At 39.8% G+C, this 23277-nt stretch overlaps 1 protein-coding gene across 5 annotated transcripts; it reads right to left on the reverse strand.

Moving 5' to 3' along the window:
- On the reverse strand, positions 1–23052 carry akna (AT-hook transcription factor). 5 transcript variants are annotated; one of them, XM_041969128.1, is made up of 23 exons: positions 22976–23052; positions 22561–22665; positions 18309–18924; positions 16481–17105; positions 16091–16391; positions 14866–14940; positions 13050–13203; positions 12845–12945; positions 12710–12769; positions 12499–12617; positions 12237–12408; positions 11933–12096; positions 11717–11845; positions 10276–10510; positions 5555–5661; positions 5218–5468; positions 4957–5089; positions 4295–4429; positions 4019–4158; positions 2519–2656; positions 2076–2168; positions 1788–1926; positions 1–317 (listed from the first exon to the last, which is right to left on the reverse strand). In XM_041969128.1, exons 3-23 carry the CDS (start codon positions 18688–18690, stop codon positions 65–67), a joined length of 3906 nt encoding a protein of 1301 aa, XP_041825062.1. In that variant the 5' UTR covers positions 18691–18924; positions 22561–22665; positions 22976–23052; the 3' UTR covers positions 1–64. The 5 variants fall into 5 exon arrangements, with proteins under 5 accessions (XP_041825062.1, XP_041825065.1, XP_041825063.1 ...); XM_041969131.1 differs by having other exon boundaries at positions 16091–16138; positions 16352–16391; positions 22561–23043; XM_041969129.1 differs by lacking the exon at positions 22561–22665 and having other exon boundaries at positions 22976–23043.
- Between the last annotated feature and the right edge of the window lie 225 nt (positions 23053–23277).

A 23277-nucleotide genomic window follows, 5' to 3' on the forward strand; every position in this document is an offset into this window, starting at 1 on the left:
GAGGATTTTAGGTCTTTATTCATTTTGGTCCTGCACTCAGTCTTTTTTTTAATCCTGGCAGTGTTTACAGGCTTATTTGCCAGCTGTGCCAGTTGAGCTCCTGATACTGCAGTCCTTGGGCCAGGGAGCGAGCCATGTGTCCGGAGGTGTGTTGCATCTGTTGAGCGGCTCTGATGGCTCTGTCCAGAGAGCCGTCCAAGGAGCGTCGCTTGTCAACCGACAGCGAGTGTCTCCTCCTCCTCTCCACAAGGCGCCTGGCCTCTGAGGATGTCTCTGTGATGTTGTGAGGAGACATGATGACAGGTGATGGGTACAACCTGAGGAGGAAAAAAATAAAAAAATGTAAAAACTTTAAGGTGTAAACTTGGAATGAATAGTTTTGTGGGAGTTTTTGAAATCTGTTTACAACATTTAAATACATTTTTCTATTTCTGCAAAGAGAAAATTAAGGATGTGTACACTAGTAGTTCACTAGCACTTTTATTTACATCTACAGTCAATAAACACTAACTGTTATTTATCAATCATTAATCTACAACTTTGGATTCATGACAAAATGCGCTCACACGTAAAAATATATGGTCTTTCTTGGCCACAGTATCAACAGAAATGTATGCAGGAGGACAGATGAGGCTGTCTGATAATAAAAACATCCATCAATTTGTCAGGAAATGAATTCATTTTACAAGCAGCATTAACATGATTGGCAAAAAGACTTTCAGAGGGGGCTGGAGAAGCCAGCTGTTGGCCCAATAAACTTATCAGACATCTGATCTTTAAGTAAATATGAAGCAGATTCAGTTTTAACAAATAATAAAATTATGCTGCAGTGAAATCATACAGTTTGTTTTGTCTACTTTCTATTGAAGTGGTTGTCAAGTCAGGATAACTGAGCTAAAGCTCAGTAGAGGCTGAGTTAACTAATAATGACCCTCAAAATCCACCACAGCACAGATAGACTTCTCTGTGCAAGCTCTCATACCTCCAGTGAACAGACAAAACAAAATGGTTTGTTATGCATGCAGATGTAAGACAATGTCAGATTATTTAGCTCTTGGTCTAATTTCAAGCACAATAACCTTAACAAGTTATGTGATAGCACAGATACTTTTTTTAAGCTTTGAACTGGAGAAATGTTCATTAATTCTGTTCCCTGACATCTCAAACTATTTGGTGCTTTAGAAAAGCTTCTACAGAGCCAAGCAGAAGAAAGCATGAGAAAGCTTGGAAGCCTAGAACTCCTTTGTGTGTGGATGGATGAAAGCAGTTGGGATTGGGATGAAGAAGAGGTAACAAGATATAAGATGAAGTTCCAAAACAAATTGCTTATAATCAAACCTCGGAAAATAAGACAGGTGGGGGCCGGCAGAGGAGATGCCTCTGGCCAATATTTGGAAACTGGTGCAGCTCACTTACTGGGAGGAGCAGATGACTGGATACCGGGTATGATGCACTAGAACTGACTGCAGAGTAAGGTATGTGACAATAGTTTTTATTAACGAATTAAAACTTTCAGCCCAGGACATATTGATCAAATAAACGTGCCTTCTGTGGCACCTCTCATTACGTATGTGGTGGCCGCTGTGTGCATTAATGGGGGCGCATTGCAGCAGACACTCAGCAGCTGGTCTTTGCTGAATCTGGGTTGACGATGGGAAAATTTAGAACCTGTGAAGTTCCTGAGTGGAATCGGGTTAAAATTCCCATCCCTACTACCACTTCATGTAATATCACGAGAAAGACCCCTGAATGAAATCATTGTACTGGTTTACCATGTGTATACGTACAGGAGCTGAGGTGGACACACTGTCATGCACTGCACAGGTGGAGGTGCCTCTTCAGCTGCAAAGTATGTTCTGCCGGCTCTGTCAGGGGACCCGGCTGCTTGGCAGTTTGGGTGTTTGGGGGGGGCTTGTTTGTAAAGGTCTGTAAAAATCAAAGTGTGTCAGGAGATCTGTTAATATTTCAGATAATTCCATCATATAGAACATAATGAGATTAATGCTACTGAGGCAAACTCAGCTGTCTGTCCTGGAGGAAGCTCTAAAATTTCTGGTGTGTTTTAACTTAGTTACCTGGTTCAGTGCATCTGTGAGGTTCACTGCATCCACAGTGAGGACAGCGATGACAGCAAGGGGAGGGGTGGGTGCTGCTGATGCAAACTGGTTCTAACAGTTCAGACAGACCAAAGACAAACTTGATTAAAGTCAGTCAACAACTCAATTGGTACAGTCGAAGTGGACAAAGACAGGGAAAACACTTTTTTCCATTACATGCTGTATCGTCTCATTGTGGCCGAGACCGGCTGTTGTTAACCAGCTAATGATACGGTACCATGTAAGGGAAAAGCACTAAAGAAAGACATTCATCCCTGAAACACAAACACACACAGAGAAGGTAGAAGAGACATTTGAGGGACAAAACACATTTAAAATGGAAAAAATATATATTTATTTTGTTTTGCTAGAAGGTGAATCAGACAACAGAACGTGAAGTTTTGAGTGACTGATGTTCTTACGGTTCTGTGTTCTCCTGCTGTGGAGGGTGCTTGTGTGGGAACAGCAGCTTTCTGGTGCTGCAGATGTTTGTGTACATCTGGCCACCTGAGACTGAGGCTGAGGTTGTGAAGTTGAGGTCTCCATATTTGACGCTGGCACTAAAGATATGATAATCGGATATATAAGGCAACATTAAAACCACACAAGCTTTCATATGACCAGTGTGACAATCTTTACCTGTGTGTCTAAATCAGACCAGATACATGCTTTATACGGTCAGTAACATGACGTTAAACTGTGTTATGATTGTGTTATGATGATCAACAAGTTTTTGATTTTTTTAGACCAAACCCAACACGTGGAATTTAACAGAAAAATGTTAAAATAATGACATACTATTGCAAATAAAAAAAAACTATTGCGACAGGACAGAAAATGAACAAGAAAAAAAACCCAAAAAAACCTCCCAAAAAGACAATAGTCTTACATCAGCAAACGTGTTTGGGAAAAGGCGCAGATGATACGAATAAAACCATTATAGGTTCTTTTAAAGATATTTCTTATCATCGTTATGCTGATGATATTCATATTTTTATTTCTTTTAAACGTCAGGATGTTTTTAAGATTCAGAGCTTGCTTGGTTGTTTGGATGACGTCAGGAGCTGGATGAATGACAACTTTCTTCAACTTAATGATGCAAAAACTGAGGTCCTTGTTTGTGCCCGATAGATTTTTTCCTAAGATAGCTGAGAGTCTTGGCCCACTTGCCTCATGTATTAAGCCCTCGGTTAGGAACTTTGGTGTAACTCTTGACCCTGCACTGTCTTTAGATGCTCATATAAAATCGCTTGTTCGCTCTTGTTTTTATCATCTCAAAAACATTACCAAGCTGAGTCCAGTTGTCTCACCAACTGAGATGGAGATGATTGTCCAAGCCTTCATCTCATCCAGGCTTGATTATTGTAATTCCATCTTCAGATGCTTAAGCAAAAAATCTCTTGACCATCTCCAAATTGTTCAGAACGCTGCTGCAAGGCTAATAACAAAGTCTGCCCTGGCTTCCCATTTATTACAGAGTTCATTTTAAAATTCTGGTTTTAACTTATCAAGCCCTTCATGACCAAGCACCTGAATATATCAAAGAGCTTCTACAGCCCTACGTGCCCAGCAGGTCCCTGAGATCAAGTGATCAAGATGTGCAGGTTGTTAAGCCAACACAGCTGAAAACAAACGGTGACAGAGCCTTCGCAGCAGTGGCTCCTTCCCTCTGGAACTCCCTTCCTCTCAGCCTGAGATCTGTGGACTCCATGATCTCTTTTAAAAAGCAGCTAAAAACACATCTTTCTAAACTTGCTTTTACTTTATTTTATTTCTTTTTATCTTCTCTGTGTTATTGTGTTATTTTGGGTTCAGGTTTTGTTTTTGTTAAGCACTTTGTGATTTTTATCTTGAAAGGTGCTATATAAATAAACATTTACTTTACTTAGTAAAGGGTCAGGTGTAAATGAAGTTGAACTCACAGAAATCCTGTTGTGCTCTTTGCATTTTTGTAGAAGCAGATCTCTTCCTTGTTGGTCTCAATGCACTTCCCTCTCCAACCTCATCAGCTGTCTGACTTTCTTTTTTTCCCTGACTGGCATCACTCCATTGCTGCCCAGAACTGAGCAGAAGAAACATTAGCCAACATATGAACAGAAAACAAACAAAGTATACATAAACACACTTTGATAAATTTTCATTATGCTTTCTAAGCTCTGAGATTTTCAGTATATTTGTGGTTAAAGATGAAAACTAACCTGATGCGAGGTGTTGGGGTGGTGTAGTGAGAGCAGCTGCTCTGAGCTGAAGGAGTTGCTCTGTTGTTTTTCAGACAGCTTTCCAGTTTCTCCTTCAGCAAGGTTATCTCTGCCTGCAGTGAATGGATCACTTGACTATAAAGAAAAAAACAAAAAAACAAATAAAACAAAAAGAGATGTGTAAAACTCACAAAAAGCAATCAGGTTTGCACTTTTCAGTTCCAGGCCAATGCAAGCACAGTCCAAGAAATGTAAGCAGCAAAGTGCTCCACTGTGAAAAACAGGCAGCTGAATCAAGAGTCTATACAGGTGTCAGTCCCAATAAACACACACACAAACACACACTCTGAAATGAGTCATGCAGCACCACATCATGCAGGGAAACAACAGAGGGTACCTCCTAATGTGTAACCTTATTCAACAGCAGCTGATTCTGTAATAAAATTTAAAACAAAAATAAAAACATGAACATTCAGAAGCCGCTTTTAGTAACTTGTTCCTGTCCATCTGAAAATGTGTGTGTTCTCTGCAAAGTTACAACTCTGTTGGTGTGTTTTCTGTGTGGCAACATGGCCTGTTCAACTCCCATCCCAGAGTCTCTGCAGCAAGACTCTGCCTTGTTTGCACATCCACTGCCATGGCAGCTGCAGACACACACTCACTTTACAGCCTGTGCAGGGCTCTGTGCGCTCAGAGAATCGCCATGGCGACAGCGTGCGACTGGTGAGAAGTTGGAGCAGGAGCTGAGGACAGAATTGATGGAGTTGGCATATTCTGCTTCAGACCCACTGACAGCTGTTAGGAGGAAGAAATCAAAACAAATTAATAAAGTCTTAATGTTATTTTTTACATATTAACACATAAATTGGCAAAAAACCAAAAAAGTTTTTCTTTTGAATCTGAAAACAAATTAAGAGACTCACCGTTGACACTTTCCAGTCTAAACTCACTGGTTCCGCTATCGATTCTGTTCTGTTCTTCCTCAGTGATCCACTCCTGTAGAGAGTAGGATGATCTGGGTCTCCTCTGCTCCTGTCTGGCTCTCCTTGCCTGCTTGGAGCCGACTCTGGGCTCCTGACCCATGTCACTTGGTGATGATGAGGAGAAAGGACATCCTGCAGCAGCTTGGCCTGCCTGAGGTCTCCTGGAGCTTTCCTCGTGAACCCCTGAAATGCTGTTGCACCACAGCAGAACATAGGGTCAAATATACGGTGCAGTAAATGAAGTGTGGAGGTGGAGCAGCAGAGCGGGTCTTCTCACCTCTCTGAGGCCCCCTGGTGGAGAATGCTGGCAGCTGCTGGAGGAGTCAGGTGACTACCCTCTGAACCAACAAAGCCACTGTCCGTCTCTGGAGAGATTATACCATCCTGGTCATCACAAAACGAAAAACGGGTGTTCATCTGTATGAATTCTACTTTGTTTTAAACCTGGAAGCTTTTTATGAAACAAATACATCACCAGTTTAATTGAAAATAGGCTTTATTAATCACTGCTTGGATATCTTTCATTTGGTGGGTGCATTGTACTAGAGCAATAAATTATGATAAATTATTATTATTTCAATAATTCATTTTCAGTTCAATTAAATGCTTTTGAGTGATTAAACCAGTAAACAATCATTTTAGAGAATCAGCTGAAATTTGAATGAGAAGACTGGTTTGCAAATATGATGTTTAACTCTATTTTAGTAGGCTGCTGGGGACTCATTTCCAAATATGAAATTACATCAATGCACCTGTTAATCTAGAGGTTCCAGTTTCAAGAGGGAAAAAATGCTTTATCTACTATTAAATGTGTCATATTCCATGCACAGCCCTAAAAGTCATAAAGGAAATTTATTGCTCTCGGCCCAGCTTTGCTTTCAAATAAATGAATGAAATAAATAAATGAAATAAAAAATTCTCAATTTAATTTATCAAATCTAAACTGTGTCAGAACTCTGGCTGGAGAACATTGAGCTGTGATAAATCACAGTTTTCTGGAAATGGTGGGATAGGAAGTGGTGTTTTTATGAGTTAAATTAAATAAAACTTTCATTTAATAACTCATTTATATATTTTTCATTATTTACTGAAGTTCAGACTTTACCAGATCACATTTTCAAACTGAGTTAACAGAATATTTGCATTTCCATCAAGCTGTTTGTGAGAAACAGTCTGCACAACCTTCAGGAAAATTTAAAGGAAAAAATACATAAAATAAATAAGGTTTCTGCACCAGGCTGATGTTGAATAAGCATTAAAAAAGCAACTAGTCTTTCTGGACTTGTCATATTAATTAATCCCCAGTTTGTCTTCTTTTGTTTGAGATTTGACTATTTCCTATGAACTATATTAACCCTCAGAATTCCTGTTGGTTGCAGAATGAGTATAAACTTATGTCATCTCAGCGTATTGCTTGTGTCCACAGATCTTTTTTCTTTTATAAGAAACAGATCATTTCTTTTTCCCTTTAAGCAGGGTGTATGTAGCACCTTGCAACCACCTTGGGAAAAACAACAACCAAAAACAACTGCACTGCATGTCATTTTCAGTGCACTTTGCCATTTTTATGCAGCTGCTTTGATTCAAGGATTCAAGGATTCAAGGAACTTTATTGTCATACCAGCTCACATTTACATGTTTATGGTACGAAATTAGAACTGAGGTCCCGGTTTGAGCCATAAGAAGGAGGGCAATAAGTGAAATAAAATAAGAGAAAAAAAAAGAAAAAAAATAGAAATATAGGCTAAATATAAATAGAATATAAGCTAAATACAATAGAATATAAACAGCACAATTTTAAATAAAATAAAAATAAAAATAACAGTAAACACTAAAGAGCCCAGTTTGCATGTGCAGCCTAGATACATATGTGCAAGTATGTATGTGCATGAGGTAGTGGTAGTCCAAAGTATAACACTTCTGATATTAATATTAGTGATATTGCACTTATATGGACAGCAGGTAAACATGTAAACATGTGGACAGGAACTCCCCTGGGGGGGGTAAAGTGTTTGCAGTGCAGGTCTGTTTGTCGGAGTGGGGGGGGTGGATTCAGTTTAGGATGGGGATGGGGGCAGGGCAGCAGGGTTTGGGCTGGTGTTCAGAGGTGGGGAAGGGTGGGGTAGGGTGGGGAGGAGTCTACAAGGCATGGCAAGAGTTCAGCAGTCTGACAGCTTCGGGGAAGAAGCTGTTCCTGAACCTGGTGGTCTTGCTCCTTATGCATCTCAGCCGCCTGCCTGAGGGGAGGGGTTGGAAAAGTCCATGTGCTGGATGGGTGGAGTCCTTCATGATGCGGAGGGCCCTCCCCCTGCATCGTGCTGTGTAGAGGTCTGAGGTGGTGGGAAGGCTGCTCCCCATAATCCTCTGTGCAGCCTTTACCACCCTCTGCAGAGCCTTCCTCTCAGCGGCGTGTGTGCAGTCTTATGAGATTTATTTAGATTTAAAGGTCCCATATTATACACTTTATTCCCAATCTGAGACCATTCATTAATATCTAAATGAAATATTTCCGCCATGGTATGGACAAATCGACCCTCAGTTTGAGTGCAGCGGCTTCTCTTCACCTCCCTCTTTTTAGCAGCTTCAGAAATGTGCCGTTTATGGTGGGCGGAACCCTGGTGGAGCAGCTCAGCTGTTGGCTCCGCCCATCGCATCGCCCGTCATGAGGTGATTGACAGGTTAATATATTTTCAAGCTATCAGACTAATAAGGCCGAAACGATAAAATAACTGCCAGCTCTTACCTCTCCAGCTGTGTCACGGACAGTTGGTATTGAACCTGGCTTCAGCTTCAAACGGTTGGCGAAGCCTGCTTTCCATGCCCCCATGTTGTGGAAACAGTCCTCTTTGAAATGCTGGCCACAGACATGCAAAACCTTTGGAAGTTTTCCGGGTACATTTCCTCCAAAAATAAAATTAATCCACTCAGTCCTCGTGGGTTCAGTGGATGGAAGTAAAAAAACGTTTTCGTGCTCATTTATGCAGCCACAAACAGAACAGTGCTTCTGTCGCTTAGCCATGTCCGCTAACGAGGGTTGCCGAAGAGGGAAAAACACTGGGCGCTAGGTGATTTTTAGAGGGCGGGCTTTGAGAGCCGGTAGACGGGTCCATCGCTCTGTGGGGAGTGGTTATTGTCCCTTATGACGTCATAACGTACACGCTTTCAAACAAGCTCATTTCAGCGCTTACTTCCCTAGAGGTGGAGCAGGGGGGAGAGAGAGCGCCTGAAAGAGTTTCACACTTACGGGTCTCCTACACATGCGGGGGGACCAGTATGACTGTTCCAAAACCATTAAAAAGTGAATTTTGCATAATATGGGACCTTTAAATAAACCGTGGGGGCATTATGTTTTGGTAGTCTAGATCATCTAAAATAAAGTGTGAAAATGCTGTGATCTGAACTCGAATTTGCACCAAACATCTGGGCAGAAACACAGAAAAGTTGGTTGCAGTTTGATTGAAATGTGGATGCAACACATACCAAAGGCATGAAATTCATCAGCTTAGTGGGTTAAATGTTCAGTGATTCTTTGAAAATGTGTTTCTTTGTGTTTTTGTCAGTTGGTGATTATAATAGCACTACCCAGAAACGTTATATATTACTTATATTTGGCTTTTTGTATGATGTCACAATGAACCTAAAATGCACCTTTACAGATGAACGTTATTGGACTGTTTAAATGTACAATTGTTCAGTGTTGAAGTATTTACTGCACAACACGCTGTTCTCTAACAGGGTGATTCACCGCAAAAAACAAAAACAAAAAGAGCCTGAAACATGAATCAACCACTAAATGTTCTATCACAATGACAACTTGTATCTAAACAGTCCTCTTCATGATACTGTTCACATTTTAACGCCATCAGACCCAGACGACACCTAAGGCCTGGTACACACATAATGATTTTTGGGCTGTTCTTGTCCCCATTTTGCCTTTTCCTGACCTCGGACGCAAACGCCCGATCATCGTGAGATTTCCCTGTCCAATTATCACGTGGTGTGTGGTGTGTTTCGAGCTGCTTTGTCCCGATAATCTGCTCCGAATCCACCAACAATATTGGGAATTTGAACATGTTCAATATTTCAGAGACGATTTCTGAAATATGCACGACTCGTGCATTGTGACTGTGTGGATGGTGACGTGGCACGGAATGTAGCCAATCAGAGAGCGAGCTGGCTGGGGAACAAGGAAGTAAATAAAGTCTGTGTTCACACCGTCTCCAGTCTGTTATTTTTATTATTTCTGTATTTGTCTGTTAACAATAGTCCCAATACCGCCATCATTCCCTCATCCTATATATCCTCTTCCATGCTGTGGGTTGTGTTTTTCTATTGTTTCTATGTTTCTTCTTCTTCGTTTTTTGCCGGTTGTTGCTATGGTTCTTCTTCTACCTTTCGACGTTTGTCCAGCTCAGAGGACTAGATTGTATATCAGTTGCGGGACAGCATCATTATGTGTGTGTTGTTTTGTGATTACATTTTCGGAGCACACCACACACAATATAATCAAAACTGAATTTTTTTTATCTTCATGTGTGAGGTCTCAACCAAATAAAAAATCTCATAAGATTAAAAAAATCGTTATGTGTGTAACAGGCCTAACAAGTTAGGACAAGTTATGGAGACATTGACATTTTAAGCTGAGGTATATCCAGCACTGTTAGTAGCTTCTGTTTCCTTTAATAGTTTTAGATGAAAGAATTACCATTGCATGATTCTATTTAAATCCTCTATACTTACGATATAACTGTATCGTGAACTTTTTACATTTTCAGTAAATTTCACCTGAAAGTTAGAAAAGATCCTTAACTTTTTGTGTATCTGCAGGAAGAGGTTACCTGGACAACGAATGCCATATGAACACACTCTGACAGCAGTGCATGGAAACACACTTTTCATATTTGACATTATTTCCTTTTTCCTATAAATCCATAGAAACAGACATTGTATTTGAACGGAAACCCTGTTAATAATAGGGAAGCTGGTAACACAACTGACCTGAGAGGGAACTCTCCTGCTCGCTGTTCGAGCCTTGGTGCTCTTTGTCTCTGGTGTATCAAAATCTACGAGGCTGCTCAGACTGCTGCTGTTGGACTTTCCTCTCCTTGAGCTCTTTCTGCTGGGACGAAGAAGCACAGGGAGCATGGTGGACTGGTTGCGTAAAGGAAGACTGGACCTGGTGCTTCGCTGTTTGTTGGTGCCTGCTGGAGGGTCCTGATCTGATTTCACATTCCTGTCAACAAAGAAGTACCAAGAATTTATTTCAGTAGTCATTGAAATTTACTTCATTCTAAAAAAAAAAAACTGTATATGTAACTTATGTTTCATTTCTAATCTTAATCTTATCAAAATGATTAAAATGCATTATTTTTCTTTTTTATTAATATAGGTTTCCAATAAGATCTTTTTAGCTGGTCAGGTATCACACCTTACAGTAGTTCAGTGGTTCCCAAACTCGAGTGCGGATCCTGACCTGAAGTAAATTGCAGAGATTCCTGGTTTAAAACACCTCACACTACAGAAGAGGAGTTGAAAATTCCTTCTGCCACTGACATGGTTTTAACTATAGTTAATAAAGTAGTACCCAATAAACTAAAGACAATTTGTGGCACATTTCTTCATGTTTCTTTGTAAACGCCGGGGTTGTTGTTGTTGATGAAAAGGGGGCCCTGCAGAAAACGTTTGGGAAGCACTGCAGAAGTTACTTTTACCACGGAGCAGACTGGTTTTTCATAATTTCAAGCTTTCCTTCATATTTTGCAAAGAGAGTGCCATTTTTATGTCTTAAATCAGCAGAGATGCACACTTAGAGCTTTCCAACATCAATCAGACATCTGGTATTTACTTTCTTTTCATATCCCATCTGTTTCTCTAAATACCACAATCAACGGCGCTCAGGCAAATCTGGGACACATTTATGTCTAAATCTGCCATAATATTAAATATCCAGAAACAGTAAACATATCACTGGTGGTCTCTTTATAAGCCACAGCTCTGTGATGTAGCCTTGGTGTTTGCATACAGATAAAAAGATCTAAGTAAATGGCAGGTATTAACAGGCACACCTGGAGCTTTTGCCTTGTAGTCAGATCTCCCAAATAATATTTAATCATTTGGTTAAAGTGTTTGTTCAGGATCGGTGCTAAAGCTGGTTTGATTTTCCACAGCCAAAGGCCGTGTAATTATGTTACTTTCATCACATGTTTTTTCTGAATTTCTGTAGCTGACCACGGTGTTGGAAGGCAGTTTTATTTGTGTTTTCCTTGCAAACATCCTTGCATCACCAGTAAAGCTACTGTTAAGATGAAGTCAGTATTTGAATATCAACCAGTGTTTCCAAATGCTGAACAGTAGTTTTAAACAGTACTGTAAGCAGGGTATAAACCGAAGCTATCCAGACTGTCAGTGGTTTGTTTTCTTAGCTTCTCTGAGGACTTACCTCTTTGGGAGAGTATTCTGGACTTCATCCTTTCTTGTTCTTTGACCTTGCCGCTCTTCTTCCTCCCCCCCATGCCGTATGTCAGTTTTTGAAGCTGCAGAGGGAGGAGCTTTGTGACCCTCCTTGATGCTTTGATAGGTAATCAGAGGGAAGAAAACATCACCAAATCAAACTTTGCTAGCAATTGACAATGTTAAAATATTTTGTTTCACTCACTGAAGCACTTTGACACATCTGTGGTTGTTTATCTGAGGTCTGGGGTGGAGTAAATTAAGAGCTTCTTCATCCTCTGCTTCCTCTTCACTGCCCCCTTTACTTGCTGAGCTCATCTTCACTTGTTCTGCGTCACCAGGATCAACCAGCGAAGGCACAGGCGAGCTCTGAAAGGACATGAAGATGAATAATTGAGATCAGAGATAGATGTGACAATAAATGGTCGCATCATGTGGTCAAAAGGATTTTCTGTTGAGTTCAGGGACACAGGAGAGTAAGAAGCAGAATGAAAAGATGGAGGTAGTACCTGTGAATGAGTTGGTGTTTCTCCTTCATCAGACAGGCTGGATAAAGAGGTGGCTTGAGGTGCAGGAGAGTGAGAAGCTTCATAGGTGGGGTGCTCCTTTCGTATATGCTCTATCTGCTCTTTTAGTTCATCCACACGAAGGCCACACTGAAAGATCAGTCCCTCCAACTCTCTGATGCATACACAATGGATGCCCAAATAACAGCTACATCAATCATACATATTAGATTTTCATGTATTTGGTTGAGTTCATCATTCTTACCTTTCAGGGTCAAAGCGGCAAGTTTCTACTCCTCTCTGCTGAAGGAGTTTGTGCTCATCTTGTGCTAATAGGTAGCCCCTCTCTAACGAGTTAAGCCCTTTAGCCAGCTGAGACAGACCCTGGAGAGAAGCATCAGTTCATTTATTTTAAATAAAAAGCAGGCATCAGAGGAAACCATTAGAAAAATATCACATTAAACTCAGTTTCATACCTTTACTTTCTCAAGAGGTTTGAGCTTTCCACTCTTAATGAGATCCTCAAAAGTCTGCAGCTAAATGAAAAATCAAAATCTTTCTCAAAAATCCAGCAAGTAAGTTTTTTTTATTCTTATTAGTTTGTTAGTTACCTGCTGGAGGAACTTGTCGGTCTGACTGAAGAGGATATTGGTTAGCTGCTGTCCCAGCTGAGGGCCAGGGCTTCTACTGGAAGGACCAGGGTCTGCACTCTCTGTTCAGTGGGCAGCAGGTTACACAAGAGATATTTATACTGTGCAAGTTGTAAACAATGATGTGAAACATACAGTAGCTAGAAAATAAAAAGAAAAGCTATACCCTGATGAGAAGTGTGCCCATCTGGACAAGAAGTGGAGTTGATCTCAGCTCTCTGGGACTGAGAAAAATCCAGCTTCAGGTACTTTGAAGCATTAAAGTTCAGTCCTGAATGTACAAAGTGGCCGGCTGCTGGAGGGTCCGAGTACAGGCTTACCTGATGGAAACATGAAAAAAATATAAACACCCATAATTGAAGGCATGAATAATCATTTGTCTGGTTGCTTATGGTTAAACCTCTAATTAAACTTTTTAAAACCTGAGGTCTCCTAAACGGTAAATGTTAAGAACAGATGACCAAACTGTGCCAAAATGGCCGTTATGGAGACCTTGTCAGGACTATCTAAATTAAAACTTGTCTAATTTTGTCCTGCTTCCCTTTATCAGAGTTGCCTCTACCTCTCATCACCTAATTCAAAGACAATAACTTTTCTTTTTTACACACAGAAGCATGGCTGTGTCACTCTGTCTCTACTTTGAAGAATTAGAAAGCAGCTCACAAAACTCCTACTACTGTGACAAAAAGCTTCTAATTCAGATACATCAATCAAACATTGAACAGTTATCTATATCTGTATCACGATCATACTTGTGTTTTACACCCCTAATCCAGATACTTAGATTACATGTGGTCAAAATTAAAACTCATAGAGAAGATACCTTTAGTGAAGACATCAATACACTCAAACCATCCACTGGAACACCAAGTGCCCATCATCACAGCTCAACACCATCAGACTGAAAACTGAGCGCTTCAGACCTGTGGATCCCCAAACTGCCTTGAACCAAAAACCTCCACATTCTCTGTGGTGTTTCCTGTCAAACATCATGGACTTATTTAGTGCTCATATGTGGTTGTACTGTATATGTAATGTATGTTTCGATAAGCCTCCTTTATTTTTAATGTGCTGAGTTTGAACACTGATATTTAAAACATAATTTCTTTGTAGTTTTATTTGACCTGACTAGTAAAACACACAGAAAAATCCAGGAGAAGCATGTTCACCTGGGGAGCCAATTTATTAGACAGTGGATAGGAAAGATATATGACCCAACGTAAAAACCTACACTCACATCATGAATCTCATCACACTCCTTGTTAACAAGATGTGAACAAAGCCACAAAAATGAACTTGCAAGACAACAATTTACCATCATTTTCTGATCAGGGGAAAAAAAGGATAATGAGTCATAAATTTCTGACAGTCAACATTTAGTGCAAACTTCTCCTTCTACCTTGCCTGTACAACTTTTACCATGCAGGAGACAGATGGTGGTGCAGTGTTGTGGTGAGGGGGATGGAGGGGAGGTGGGCAGCTCAGTAAGCTGATTTTAATCAGTGTTGCTGATTGGGCTTTGTGTGATTGAGCTTTGCTGCTTAAAAAATGGACCAACAATTCATTAAAGAGTTGTTGCTTCCAGGACCCCTCTTGCCTTCTTTCTCTCTGATCACACTTCAATCAGGTTCTAATAACTTATTCTGGCATCTTGCTCTTTCTGCAATCTGGACTTTTGGTTCTCTGTAACTCTGCAGAAATGTAAAATTATTTAAAATATAAATAAATTAAATGAAAGTTTTCCTTCACAGTACTGGAGCAGAACAGCAAGTCTTCTCTTATTCAATGAAAGCCAAATTAAAACTTAGAATAAAAGTAATGTTTTTGAAAGAAAATAAAATGTCCATTTTGTTTCAGTGTCTTAAAAGTGAGATCAGTGATAAATCTGTATGACACGGTTTTCTACTATTTGTTTTTAAATCCTGCACCAATACAGGGCATTACAAAGTGATAAATTATGGCTGGATCTCTAGATTAACTACCTTGGCTTCCAGACGCAGACGATCAATGGTGTTCTCTGCCTCCGCGTACTTAGTCAGCAGTCTGTTGTAGTCTTCCTGCAGAGAGAGGAAATAAGGAAACAAGATGAAGTGTATGTGGACCTCCAATGAATATATACAGCACCTCTGTGTACTTTTGTTCTAAACTATTTTTGTTTACGTTTGGGTTCCTTCACTCCTGAACAGACTACTGGGTTTGCCTTGGCACTACAAGACGAATGCAGGAATATAATGATCAACTATGTTTTAAAAATGAATTCTTGCAACTCTAATCATTAAAACTATCTCTTCTAAATATTCAGCTGCATTTCGCATATCCTTTATGGCACAATATTTTCTCCTATGATACAAATGTTGAAATCTCTGCACAGTACTCGTCTGATCTGAGCATTACTTCAGAAGCATGGAGGATGTAAAGTAGGACATCTGATGTAATTGCTGCCTCTGGGAAAACACAGATGGCGGTGAAGTGGCTGCCTGCTGCAAACGGCTCACTGGTTTAGGCATAAGGGCTAAATCTGAAAGTTTTGACAATGAACAGGTGGATTACATGTCAATTTGGAAATGTCTTTTAGTGAAATTCCTATAGAATTTTTGAGGGGATTCACGTTTGGTTTAACAAGCACAATAAAAAGATAAAAGGTAAGGCCCAGACAAGAGGCAAGAAACATATATATATATATATATATATATATATTTTTTTTTAAAAGAGAGTAACACACATATTCTCCACAGAAGGTAATGTTGTATTTTCCTGATTTACACAAAAAATGAATGTTTTTTTTTCCAATCTCCACTAAGTTTCATGACATTAGGCTTGGTAGTTTCTGTGAAATGTTGTCAGATGTTGGAATTTATGACGACCTAGACTGTACCGACAGCAATCCAGGAAAATGGAAAAATCCTGTGCTAAGTGAGTTTAACTTCAGTTTTCTGGGTCCGTGTCTGTCCTGTTGTGAGGACAGACACAGTAAGGTGATTGTTGTTAAAATAGTAAGTTCTCATGAACAGAGTTAATGTTCTCTTTTGTTTTTCAATCATTTGTGCCATGTGCTGATATACCGACCTACACAAACCAAAACAATGTGCTAACCCAGTCTAGTGCCAGACTAAATCCATACAAAACCAGTTAAAACACAGTTTGTAAGTTTAAAGATCCACATTATGCTCTTTCTGTCTGTAAAGATGCCTCTCTTTTAACTGATACCTGAAGCTGTTCGAGCAGCGCGGTGGCCTGCTCCTGGCATCTGAACTCCTGGGGCACAATACAGTTCACAGCATCCGCATGTGGTGTGTTAGAATCTGATGGAAGGGAAGACTCGTCTGTGTTTAGAAGGACTTCTTTCACAATCTCAGCTGGAGATTTAAACACTAATGGGGGCTCAGGTGACAGGGACTTCCTCGTAGATGTTAGTCTGCTCTTGGGAGGCATGTAACCATATTTAGGGAAATTAACTTTGGGCTCCACCTTGGAGAAATCCGGTGTGTGATAACTCAGAGATCCTTTCCTGGAAATGGGAAATATTGACATTTGAAAGAGGAAATAAAGCAAGGCTCAGAAACTCGGACAATAAATGTGGAACACAATGATGCTCACCTGTTGTCGTCCTCTTCTATAGCATCAGTCCTGACTCTAGGGGTCTTCGGCTCTATGTCACAACTCTTGTTCTGCAGCTTGGATTTGGAGACGTTTGTGCTACAGGAAAGAGTCCTTGCACATGCAGATTCGGGAGAGTTCTGCTTTGTCTTCCTTGGTAAGGGAACAGGCAGCTTACTTAACCTGCTGTTGTGATTTGATGCAACAGGTTCAGACAGTGATGCTGCAGGCTGTGGAGAAGCCCCGAGATTCATCTCTGGACAGCGAGGACTGGACTTCAGGCTTGTGTGGCTGCAGTATGACTCAGAACGACTTTCTGTGAAGTCCATTTCTGGAAAGGTTTCTGCTTCAATTCCTGGAGCAGAGGCCAATTCCTCAGCAGTGAAATGAAAAAGATGAGGCCAAGCAGAAGTTAAGGCAGACTGAGGTACTGGGCAGTGATGGTTGGAGACTCCAGCAGATCTGATTGAGCTGACTAGCTTGTTTTGTCCTTTTCTAGATCCAGCCTCTTCCCATGTGAAGCATTTCTCTTCCTCTGTCATGTCCAGGCATTTAACCCCCTCAGAAAAGTGCTCCTGTCTCTGCTCATCCTCTGTTAATGCTTTTAAGCCACTTATGTTATAACCTGCAAAAGATAAAGCTTTAATGAAAAAAAAGAAAGAAAATTGTATACATTTAGTCATACCAACATCTTGGTATGTTTGATCCATAATTATATTTCATGTACAGCAGCGTGCAGAAGTCTACACCCACCCCTCATCTATAAATGTATAGCTTTGGAAATAGTAAATAGGTTTGACAATTTACTGAAATGTGCAAATATAATTAAAGTTCCAGCAAGCTTGTAAGTCAGTATTTATTCTTCAACACAGTCTGAACCCTCTTAGACAAGCTGTCAAGTTATTTCTTTAAGTAGTCTTAAGGAATAGCTCTCCAAGCTTCATTAAGGACTTTTTTAAAGCTCTTCTTCTTGCTTCTTGTTACGTTCTCTATTAAGACACTGTCTCAGTGATGTTGAGGTCCAGGCTCTGGGAGGATTCATCACTCCATCAGTCGTGTTGACACAGATTGCTTTGTCATTCCATTTCTGATCAGGCTTCAGTGAACAGTTCACGGATCAACTGAATTTCCAGATGAATCTCTCGAGTTCTGTGTCAGGGCTTTGCTAGATTGTCTCTTATTCCTTAAAGCCATCTCTTTCAGATAACGTTAAAATATTAAATAGAACAAATACATAGACAAAATAGCTTTAGAAGGCCTGGAGAACTATAAATGAAATCTCTTTAAAAGATTAAAAGAAAGTGTGGCTGCTTGGAATCAAACAATGAAGAACTGAAGGGTAGGTCGACACTTTTGCAAAGCACTGTGTGACATTTTTAACTTTGTTTTTCTAATTTAGGCCAGCACAGACAGTTCCTTAATACTCTATAAACATGAATTCTGAACTCTTGACTCTCATAATCAATCACATTGAGTATGTTTTCAGCTTTACTGGGTGGTTATGTTGTTTTTTTATCAGTGTTCTTTATTTGTGAGTAGCTTGACAGAAATGAGCCAGAAAGAAAAAGACAGATGAGATGCAGGGCCCCAGACTGGGACTTGAACCTGGGTTAGTTGCATTGAGGAACTTCAGCTTCTGTTAATGGGGCAGCAGCCCAACCAGTTAGGCTACCTGTTTAAGAAAGCTTCTTAAACAGGTAGCTTCTGGTTCTGGTTTTATGAACCATTAAAGTTTACTAAATTGTGGGGGCCTTTTTAACAATTCTCTAAGAATCAACTAAAAAAAAAACAATAATTTGATAGGGCAAAGTGTGAACTAAGGACTTACAGGGCAGGAGAACTTGTGAAACCTCTCCTGCTGATTCAGTGTGGTCCAGAGGATCCCTCAGGCTGGAGCTCAGCTCCTCAGCTGGTCTATCCCTCACACATCCACTGCAGTCTCCTTCCTCTGGGGTAAAGGGTCCAGCCCACCCAGGTGGTTTACTTTCAGAAAGAACATCACAAGTCTCCCCCAATTCTGCTTCTTCCAGTGCCTCTGACAGTCCGATGATACCGTTCTCATCCATCTGGCTAACAAAGTCTTGATTGGCTCGCTCTTCATCCTCCTCCTCCCCAGTATCCTCAGGCGTCACAGTGCTTGTAGGTGAGGTGCGGTCTGGGGCAGGGGTCCAGAACATAACCCCTGCTGTGGTGCACCTCCTTCTTTCCATCCACCTTTCTGCCAACTGCTGCCTCCCTCACGTCTCAGCTCTGATCTCAGTAACCTTCTTAATCAGGTACGGGGACCTTCTGCATCATTTCTAGTTTCTCTGGCTCTGAAGTAAGCAGCGCTTGGAAAGCCATGGCAGAGTAAGGTTATAGACTAGAATTCAGCTGGTGACAGTCTGGATGTACAACCACAGATCACTCTTCAGTGGGGAGGAACAGACGCTCTGGGTGTGATACTGGAAACAAGAAAACAGTGGACATAATTACATCCGTTGAATAAACATTACTATTCAAACCACAAAGCTGTCACACACAAATGAACTGAATAGGAACATATGTAACAGCCAAATTAATAAAAAGAAAATGAAAACCTGTGTTTTGGCAAACCAAAAAAATAAGTCTTACATGAAAAAATAAAAAAAAAATGTCAGGGAAAACAAGTCATTTTAAAGAGGCCACTTTATGACGGGAAAAACTATTTTATCCAGGAATCTAGAAATATCAGAGATTTACTTTAATGTCTGATGCACAAACTGCTAAAAAAAACTTTTAGTCATTATGTCAGCTCATAATTTCAATCAGTCTATCACAAACTTCTACAAGATGTCTTTGGAAAAGATGAATAGAAGCTGCTCAGCAGCCAAGAAAGCCGAACACAGCCAGAGACTAAAGGGCCGATAAAGTGATCACTTTACTGGTTCTTCATGCATCGGTAGAGAATCCGGCTGGTTGTTGCCTGTTGGCTCCCCCTACAGTTGCACTAGTCTGAAACTGGACTGAGGTGGCTACCTGAGGCTTCATCTGTGAGACAGAGATGATGAATGATGAAGATATATTTTACATTTCAATCACTGAAAAATTACCTAGAGAAGAAAACAATGTGGATATAATGTTATTTTCCCTTTACTAGCTAGCTTGGATAAAGGAATCAACCACACTAAAGGTGAGCTTGACCCTTGACTTTTTATTTTGTTTCTACCACTTTTAGAGAAAAGTCTTTTCTGGAAGTGTTTCAACCAACAGCAGTCATGAATAAACATCTAACATTTCAAATAAGACTTGGTTACTGAAGGCTTAAGATATTACTGTAGTTGCTGTGAGAACTGCTCTGGACATTTGCTCAGTTTCAGTAAACATATCACTGGTTCAGGAAGACTTTACAAGACTTGCTGAGCAGATGAAAAAGATCCAGGTTAGGAAAACCACAAAACGAAATAATAAACAGTCTTTTCTGTTATTCCTTCACAGTTGTCTCCAAATCCGAACTAAACTGAGAATCCAGGCTGAGCTGTTTGAGTCCCCAGCTGAAGAGACTCCCCAGCTTTTGAGGGGCTGATAAAAACCCAGCAGTGGCTGAATTTCTTTGATACTTAGTTTTAATATTTTTCAGAATGGCCGGCTGTTGAAGGATTACCCCATTCTGTGTGTACAGAGACGCTATCAACAAGCACTTGACAGTCTCATACATAAAAGTCGCAGGTAGATAAGAAGACAAATGAAAAAGTAGCTCAGGCAGACTGGACAGTCAAAAAGACATTAACCAAATTCACTTATAAAAACAATTCTTAAAACAATGTATATATATATATATATATTGTTTGTTAAAAAAAAAAAAGCACTGCAGCAGCCCAATAGAGTGTAATTTCACTCTGCATGTACAGGGACATGTTAGTGGTGGTGTTGGTGGTAGAGGTGAATTACATTTTGTCTGACATCTTGCATGAGGATTTGTTTTCTATCAGTCTGACGTAAACTCTTCTATTAGTCTTGATCACTTACAAGTATTCATTGTGTTTCCCCTTTCTTAAATCCCATGCTGTCATTCAACAGCATTCATCCTCTCCAATTTTATAAACAACCACAGTGTGCATGTAACATAGCTTCCGTTGGCACACTTATCCCCAAAGTATTTGCCTGTTGTTGCGACGCTCACTATGGTAACTCAACAAGATCATTAAGTCTACCAACAAAAAAAAGTGAATAATGTCACAATGATCCAACATGCTTGATACTAGGGGTGCAAATCACAGGTTTGATTGTGATACATTATTTAGATTCAGTGGATAACAATTCATTGTTTGCAATTGACTGCAATTTCCTTTTGGGAGAAATAAGAATCTTCTTCATTTTATTTGCTGACATCACAAGTTCTACCATTAAATGATTTCCATTCAATTAGATTCAGAAGCCAGTAATCAATATGAGGCGATATCATATGCTGATTTAACACAATCATTTCCATTTATATCAAATCCCAACGAGCGACTATATCAAAATATAATTAGATTCTTAAGCTCAATCACACATTTAAAGGAAAAAAACTTTCTGTTCTTTCATTGAAAGTAGATTGTACCATATTCTGTACATTGAGCTTAAAAGTACCACATCATGTAAAATCAAACAAAAAAAAACAGGTTTCTATTTATAGTCATTAAATCAGGATGAAGTTTAACCCTAACTCCTAATTAGAGCCTTAAAACTAAATATTTTACCACTTATTAATAAGAACCATGGTAGTGCACTTTGATTTTATCGTAGTTACACACTACACATCAGATACCTATACTTTCCTCATCAAATTAAGAAAATTTGGATGTTAAAACAAAGTAAATAGAAACAATTCCACATATTTTTCTTAAGCAAGTCTTTTAAATGATTAATGTATAAATGCTTGATTGATATATTCAATTTGGATCAATGATAATAACTAATAAGGGCAATAATACTACAACTACTGCTAACTGACTTGTAAAATATTCATTTATCTTTACATAAAGTGCTAATTTAAGCACCAATCTCAGCAGAAATACCATACCATTGTTGGTATCGTTACACCCCTGCTCAATACTCACGACCTGAAGAAATAATGTATATAAAAAAAGCAGCATATTTCTGGTCAAATCAAAGCTCCTCCTATTTTCAACAGTTAATAGTTTAGTCTCGCTTGAAGTAAAGCAACATCTCACCTGTAGGTCTACGCATAGTCCTGCCTCATTCCCTGGAGAACTAAGGATTTATCTTAGCTGCCAGATGGGGGGGTTAAGCTGCTCTAAATCGCTTACAGGGGGGCTTCAGCGATTGTAAACAGTGACTGTCTGTGTACATCTTCAACATAAGACAGGAGGGCTCTTAACCACCTGACCGTTAGTATGGACAGGTGGGGAGGAAGTAGGAATGAGATAAAAGGAATGGTAGTAGAAGAACTGACTGTCTATTGGCTGTAAGAAAGATCAGTGAGTCTGTACAACAGTAGATGAATTTTGTGCCGGAGCCACCACAGACAGCTCGAACTGTCTATTTAGGATGGCCTAGTGACTAAGATATGACAGCTAATCTTCTTAAGCGTCACAAGGAGAGCTGAGGACACAGGGTGCATACAGGAAAGGCTCTGAAATAAAATAAAATAAAAAAAGAGATAAAATACAGCCTGATGTTCTTGTTGCTTCATGTTGTTGCTGAAGCTGAACTCTGATAAATTCATTGATCACCAAAAGACAAATCAATCACAACTGATAAAGTATGTTATTTATCAAAGAAACAGGCCAAAGGTGCCTCCTGCAACGACTCAGTGAAATATTTCCTCATAAAAATTTGATTGGCCCCAACTGATGCACAGTTTCGGGAAACTGAAGGATCAATATACTTAGTATATTATCCATGCAGGCTCTATTCAAGCTCCAGGAATCTACAGAAAGATAAATTTTTACAACAACATACATAAACGGCATGACCTTCAGTTAAGTCCCAGTCCGAGGGGGAGGGGGGAATCAACACATCTGTCTTTCCAAATGCATACACAGAAATCAAAACACAACTAAAGTGGGGGTAAATTCACCACCAAGAGGGCATGCATGAACAAAATTACAACTTACCTCTGATTAGATGTGCACGTACAAAGCTTTGGTTGTACACAGTGAATGAAAGTGGAAAGATGGTACCAGCAGCAACGAGGGTCGGTTGCCTTGAACACCGCTAAACTAAAAAGAGTAAAGACCCACCCCTGCGTCACCATGGTACTCACACCACAACAAACTGTTTACAGGCGGCCTCCCACGATACTACATTTTTTTAAACTTGTGAAACAAATTAATTTCACTAGCTATTATTTGTCCATAATCAACCTTGGAGTCGCGTGAGAAAAATACGGTTAGAAACTGAACGCTTAGCTCTTTGCTGACATTGCCAGTTCAAAAGTTAAGTTGTAACCATCGCTCACTATACATTTAGATATTAAGCAAACAAAAAAATTCACTATAAAGGGACATTTCAACATCAGAATGTTAGTACCTTGTCTGTGAGCTGTTACAATTGTCCATTTATAAGTAAAGTCCGAGCTCTTGATTATTTAAGAGGCTAACTATCAGTCTTGAGGACTGTGGCACTGATGGAGATGGTAAACTACCGAAGTAAAGTGCTTGGAAAATTTGGTCCTGAATTAGGTATCTCAGGTACATTGTGTGTGTTTTTTAACCAATCCATTATATATTTCCACCCTTTTTTATTATTACCAACTTTGAAACCAATATTTTAGACCTTATCCAAAGTAGTCAATGAATTTGGGAATTTTGTTTGGAGTACTGATACCTGAC

Source organism: Melanotaenia boesemani, chromosome 19, assembly GCF_017639745.1.
Source record: "Melanotaenia boesemani isolate fMelBoe1 chromosome 19, fMelBoe1.pri, whole genome shotgun sequence".
Taxonomy (NCBI): domain Eukaryota; kingdom Metazoa; phylum Chordata; class Actinopteri; order Atheriniformes; family Melanotaeniidae; genus Melanotaenia; species Melanotaenia boesemani.